The following is a 7223-nucleotide window of genomic DNA, read 5'->3' as shown; positions in this document are numbered from 1 at the left end:
TATAACTTATGATATATGTATATATAAGTATTATGCTATTCCTTGTTTTAGCTCGAATGCCCCGCCAGAGGCCCGGTGATAAGTCGAGCGTAGCCCAGTTCAATCAGCCGTGGGTCTCCGACGATGGCTGTGATGCTGTTTAGAATATATTACCAAGTTGAAGTCAATAATCACAATTAATATCATAGCCGAATCCAAAACATTTTTCTTTTCTGTAATAACGGTTGAAGGTGATATATATGGGGTGATTCCGTTACGATATCACCAGGCTATTGTGTTGACCTTGGGACTATTGTGTTGACCTTGGGACTATTGTGTTGACCTTGGGACTATTGTGTTGACCTTGGTAGGGGACACTTCCAGGACTACTGTGCTGACCTGTAATAATTCGTTAAGGATGTTTGGTCTGGTGTAAATACAGAAAAATTATCAGCTTTATTGGTAATGATATATATTACTTATGATTCCATATATCCTAGTCATACATGCTCACAATATCCTAATGTTCTGTGAGTCCATATCTTAATTCTTACGGATTTGCGGTAAACCGACACTGTAAATAGAAAGAGTATGAGACACGTGTTTACGTGCGTGACCCTTTGTGACCTCACTAGGATGATTTCTAAAGTTACTGTAAACATTTAGTAGTGTGTCGATAAGTAATTGTTTAACAATTCATTGCCATGCAGCTTTTTGTCTGAAAGATGTTCTGCTTTATCATCAAGACAGAGAAAATTGCTGTTTGGAATCTTGCAGAAAATTCAAATATAGTAACATGATTTGATTATAATGAAAGATACATCCACCAGCCATGTTCGCCATGCTTGTGTGTTTTTCCCTCGTCCTTGTACTTCACGTGTTCTAATTAACGCGGACTTGTATCTAATATACATCCGGGTATTCACGACACGATGACAATAATGATGGCCAAGTCTACATTATTTTAAGTTTGTTTAAAGTGATTCCGTTTTTACCACTTTTGGTTTCCTACATCACCGAACACTCGTAAAGGAGGAACTATCCGTACGAAACCGTTACACAACTGTTCAACATTCGCTGTATATCAACATGTGCTTGGCATGCTTGTTATAGAGACATACTGTTATCGATTTTCTATTATAAAAAAAAAGAACATTAAAGTAAATTAAAATTTCGACGCGACTGTTTAAAATGACAAGCACTTGGCCCGCTCGTGCTCTCGAGGCAACCTGTAGTTATATATGATATCTATCTAGCAATCGCTCTGTGCTTATACACACATGGAGACCAGTTAGCACATCTACGCGGGTTCCCTCGGAACGTGTGTACTAGAAAAGCCAGCAACTGATTGATTTATACAGGCGAACTGTGCTAGATGTTGATAAATAAGCCGAGTGGCCTGTGTTTCTCTAGCACGGTATCATAGCTATCGATGTCTCCAGATCGCTGATGGATGGACCAGTAGGGACCATAGAGACCATACAACCTTAAACCTTTAAATAAAACGGGGCAGATTTCAACAATTCAGGATGAACACGTTCTGCTACGCAATAAAGCTTGGCGTTAAAAGGGCAAGGTCATTTTTCTGTTGAGCTTACGATCGCTATTTCTGTGTATTGCCACGTTCCAGGGGTGAATGTGCACCAATCGAATTTGCCGTCGCATACAGCAGCTCGTTCTCTTTGTTCTCCGCCGACAGTCAGATGAAACAGGCCCGGTGATTGGCTGTTAATGCATACTGTAGGTTATATTTAAACTAACACATGCGAAAGATCTGGGCTGGTGTAGTGCCGGCAAAAGTGTATATGTATACACACAGTAAACATGTCCGTACGGTCTGACAGTGTCGTGTTGGAATAAACAAACCGCACCTTTACTATGCTCTTTACAAATGTTCAATTTTCGTGTTGAGTGATCTAATTGTGCAGGGTAATCTGCATATGATATTCTTTGGAATTGGGAACATATACAAGGAACCATGGCCGATCCAAGATCAGATTTTGGGAAATGTGTGTCGTTGGATTCGGAAAGTATCCCTTTAAGACCCGGATTAAAATCCAACAATCAAATGGCTAATACCGATTATTCCGCCTCTGACCCCCCGGGTCGACGGCCAGAGGCTTTTTCCGTCCCGGGGGTGGATGCACCACCCCTATCTAGATTAAACCTCAGGACAAGATCCCGCAGGTAAGTTGTGACGTCACTGATGTACATATGTAAACCTGTAACACATTAAAACCAAGTTTTAAACATGAAGGTATATATTGAGACACTGAACATTTCCCTTTGATGAAGTAACTTAAACAGACATATATATATATACGTACATCTATCGTGTAAACACCGCTATCCATGCCTTTATGTTATCCAAATTGTAGGTCAAACTAATTTATAGCTGTCCAGCGGTCTAGAACCATTGTACGTCTTATAACCGGCACACAAAGCGTATAGGTCTCCGATTAATATGTTTATGTTGGTGAATAGGTCTGACACTTAAAAATATTGTAACGAAAAGGACAAATATTGATGTCGTCTTTGGTAGGGACGACGTTACTTATGTATACGAGGTATGAACATGATCTAGTACTCGGGGAAACATCGGGGTCATACAGACAAGTTCTACCACCAAAACATTGATATGTTAACACAGTTTGATTGTTCTAATTGATAATGCAATTACTATTGTTCTCTGTGAGCTTTGTGAAATATAGAAGGTTAAGGTAAATTAATATTACCCTGTCTGTGTGAACCTTTAGGTACAGTAACATTACCCTGTCTGTGTGAACCTTTAGATACAGTAACATTACTGATGTCTGTGTGAACCTTAAGGTACAGTAATATTACCCTGTCTGTGTGAACCTTTAGATACAGTAACATTACCCTGTCTGTGTGAACCTTTAGGTACAGTAACATTACTGATGTCTGTGTGAACCTTTAGGTACAGTAACATTACCCTGTCTGTGTGAACCTTTAGATACAGTAACATTACCCTGTCTGTGTGAACCTTTAGGTACAGTAACATTACCCTGTCTGTGTGAACCTTTAGATACAGTAACATTACCCTGTCTGTGTGAACCTTTAGGTACAGTAACATTACTGATGTCTGTGTGAACCTTTAGGTACAGTAACATCACCCCTGTCTGTGTGAACCTTTAGATACAGTAACATTACCCTGTCTGTGTGAACCTTTAGGTACAGTAACATTACCCCTGTCTGTGTGAACCTTTAGGTACAGTAATATTACCCTGTCTGTGTGAACCTTTAGGTACAGTAACATTACTGATGTCTGTGTGAACCTTTAGATACAGTAACATTACCCTGTCTGTGTGAACCTTTAGGTACAGTAATATTACTGATGTCTGTGTGAACCTTTAGATACAGTAACATTACTGATGTCTGTGTGAACCTTTAGGTACAGTAACATTACCCTGTCTGTGTGAACCTTTAGGTACAGTAACATTACCCTGTCTGTGTGAACCTTTAGGTACCGTAACATTACCCTGTCTGTGTGAACCTTTAGATACAGTAATATTACTGATGTCTGTGTGAACCTTTAGATACAGTAACATTACCCTGTCTGTGTGAACCTTTAGGTACAGTAACATTACCCTGTCTGTGTGAACCTTTAGGTACAGTAACATTGCCCTGTCTGTGTGATGTCTGTGTGAACCTTTAGGTACAGTAACATTACTGATGTCTGTGTGAACCTTTAGGTACAGTAACATTACCCTGTCTGTGTGAACCTTTAGGTACAGTAATATTACCCTGTCTGTGTGAACCTTTAGGTACAGTAACATTACCCTGTCTGTGTGAACCTTTAGATACAGTAACATTACCCTGTCTGTGTGAACCTTTAGGTACAGTAACATTACTGATGTCTGTGTGAACCTTTAGGTACAGTAACATTACTGATGTCTGTGTGAACCTTTAGATACAGTAACATTACCCTGTCTGTGTGAACCTTTAGGTACAGTAACATTACCCTGTCTGTGTGAACCTTTAGATACAGTAACATTACCCTGTCTGTGTGAACCTTTAGGTACAGTAACATTACCCTGTCTGTGTGAACCTTTAGATACAGTAACATTACCCTGTCTGTGTGAACCTTTAGGTACAGTAACATTACCCTGTCTGTGTGAACCTTTAGGTACAGTAACATTACCCTGTCTGTGTGAACCTTTAGGTACAGTAACATTACTGATGTCTGTGTGAACCTTTAGGTACAGTAACATTACTGATGTCTGTGTGAACCTTTAGATACAGTAACATTACCCTGTCTGTGTGAACCTTTAGGTACAGTAACATTACCCTGTCTGTGTGAACCTTTAGGTACAGTAACATTACCCTATCTGTGTGAACCTTTAGGTACAGTAATATTACCCTGTCTGTGTGAACCTTTAGATACAGTAACATTACCCCTGTCTGTGTGAACCTTTAGGTACAGTAACATTACCCTGTCTGTGTGAACCTTTAGATACAGTAACATTACCCTGTCTGTGTGAACCTTTAGGTACAGTAACATTACCCTGTCTGTGTGAACCTTTAGGTACAGTAACATTACCCTGTCTGTGTGAACCTTTAGGTACAGTAACATTACTGATGTCTGTGTGAACCTTTAGGTACAGTAATATTACCCTGTCTGTGTGAACCTTTAGATACAGTAACATTACCCCTGTCTGTGTGAACCTTTAGATACAGTAACATTACTGATGTCTGTGTGAACCTTTAGATACAGTAACATTACCCTGTCTGTGTGAACCTTTAGATACAGTAACATTACCCCTGTCTGTGTGAACCTTTAGGTACAGTAACATTACCCTGTCTGTGTGAACCTTTAGGTACAGTAACATTACCCTGTCTGTGTGAACCTTTAGATACAGTAACATTACCCTGTCTGTGTGAACCTTTAGGTACCGTAACATTACCCTGTCTGTGTGAACCTTTAGATACAGTAACATTACCCTGTCTGTGTGAACCTTTAGGTACAGTAACATTACTGATGTCTGTGTGAACCTTTAGATACAGTAACATTACCCTGTCTGTGTGAACCTTTAGGTACAGTAACATTACCCTGTCTGTGTGAACCTTTAGGTACAGTAATATTACCCGTCTGTGTGAACCTTTAGATACAGTAACATTACTGATGTCTGTGTGAACCTTTAGGTACAGTAACATTACCCCTGTCTGTGTGAACCTCTGTCTGAGCCTAAGATAACCAGCCCCTTTTAAATAAAATACCGTGGTACCTTTGCAATAGTTCATTAGTTGCATTGGTGTTCACCTGTTAGAGTTAAATTTGGTTGAGTGCAGTTTAACTGTCGATATATTGTTTTCGAAACATTGACAACTCTAGAGGAAGAGTTTTATCGTGCCACATAGTTGTGTGGTTTTCCTGTGTGATAGTGTGTCCGGGGATATCCGGCTCTACACGTCTCAAACTTATTTTCACCTCAGGACAAGGACGTTTATAAGTGTGTTCTTTTGTTTTTTGCGCATGGTCTATCCAGTAAACTAAATGTAGTGTTTAGTATTTTATATTTAGCTGATAGCGACAGTTTTGTTAGAACTTGGACGGTTCCGAATGAGAGTAGATTCACAAGACCGTCTTGGAGATCATTCATGGAATTGTAAATAATGAGATGCCGGTCTTTCTTCATTTCGGACAATTGTTTGAAGTTTTACTGAAGATGGTGACAAAAATGTGACAATGATGAGAACCCCAGGATCATGGCACAAGTGCCCATCTTATGGTCCATATAATGATACATAATAAGGGCCGTGTGTTGAAACAGTTTACCTGTTTATTACTTGCTTGTTCATAAGATTCATGCACATATTATAAAAAAAACATATTTGGCGTATCAGGGGCTACTCACTTAAAAAAAAAACAAAAAAAAACTCATGGAATATGTTACAAGTCCCTGTGGCGAAAAGAGGTCCATCAATGTTCCTAGATACAGAGGTGGTAGGTCAGTATTGTAGTGTTATAGCAGGAATACGAGGGGTCGAACTTCAAGGGGAAAATACTGACACATGTGAGGTTGACATTCAGTGTCTGTGACACCTGTTTAGTAATGGTGACAGGTTGACATAGTGTCTGTGACACCTGTTTAGTAATGGTGACAGGTTGACATAGTGTCTGTGACACCTGTTTAGTAATGGTGACAGGTTGACATACAGTGTTTGTGACACCTGTTTAGTAATGGTGACAGGTTGACATAGTGTCTGTGACACCTGTTTAGTAATGGTGACAGGTTGACATACAGTGTCTGTGACACCTGTTTAGTAATGGTAACAGGTTGACATAGTGTCTGTGACACCTGTTTAGTAATGGTGACAGGTTGACACAGTGTCTGTGACACCTGTTTAGTAATGGTGACAGGTTGACATAGTGTCTGTGACACCTGTTTAGTAATGGTGACAGGTTGACATAGTGTCTGTGACACCTGTTTAGTAATGGTGACAGGTTGACATAGTGTCTGTGACACCTGTTTAATAATGGTGACAGGTTGACATAGTGTCTGTGACACCTGTTTAGTAATGGTGACAGGTTGACATAGTGTCTGTGACACCTGTTTAGTTATGGTGACAGGTTGACATAGTGTCTGTGACACCTGTTTAGTAATGGTGACAGGTTGACATACAGTGTCTGTGACACCTGTTTAGTAATGGTGACATGTTGATATACAGTGTCTGTGACACCTGTTTAGTAATGGTGACAGGTTGACATAGTGTCTGTGACACCTGTTTAGTAATGGTGACAGGTTGATATACAGTGTCTGTGACACCTGTTTAGTAATGGTGACAGGTTGACATAGTGTCTGTGACACCTGTTTAGTAATGGTGACAGGTTGACATAGTGTCTGTGACACCTGTTTAGTAATGGTGACAGGTTGACATAGTGTCTGTGACACCTGTTTAGTAATGGTGACAGGTTGACATACAGTGTGTGTGACACCTGTTTAGTAATGGTGACAGGTTGACATACAGTGTGTGTGACACCTGTTTAGTAATGGTGACAGGTTGACATAGTGTCTGTGACACGTGTTTAGTAATGGTGACAGGTTGACATACAGTGTCTGTGACACCTGTTTAGTAATGGTGACAGGTTGACATAGTGTCTGTGACACCTGTTTAGTAATGGTGACAGGTTGACATACAGTGTCTGTGACACCTGTTTAGTAATGGTGACAGGTTGACATAGTGTCTGTGACACCTGTTTAGTAATGGTGACAGGTTGACAT

General features: G+C 40.0%; 1 protein-coding gene across 1 annotated transcript in view; it reads left to right on the top strand.

The window, feature by feature from the left end:
• The first annotated feature begins 1747 nt into the window (after window positions 1–1747).
• Window positions 1748–7223, top strand: part of LOC117317327 (homeobox protein Mohawk-like) — a 69444-nt gene continuing 63968 nt past the window's right edge. The window contains exon 1 of the mRNA XM_033872124.1: window positions 1748–2166. Within this exon, the coding sequence (XP_033728015.1) occupies window positions 1958–2166 (209 nt within the window). The 5' untranslated portion in view covers window positions 1748–1957. The remainder of the gene's footprint in view (window positions 2167–7223) is intronic.

The sequence above is a fragment of the Pecten maximus genome, chromosome 19 (assembly GCF_902652985.1).
Source record: "Pecten maximus chromosome 19, xPecMax1.1, whole genome shotgun sequence".
NCBI classification, from domain to species: Eukaryota; Metazoa; Mollusca; class Bivalvia; order Pectinida; family Pectinidae; genus Pecten; species Pecten maximus.
The sequence above is the reverse complement of the archived record's forward strand: the minus strand, read 5'-3'. Positions and strand labels throughout refer to the sequence as shown.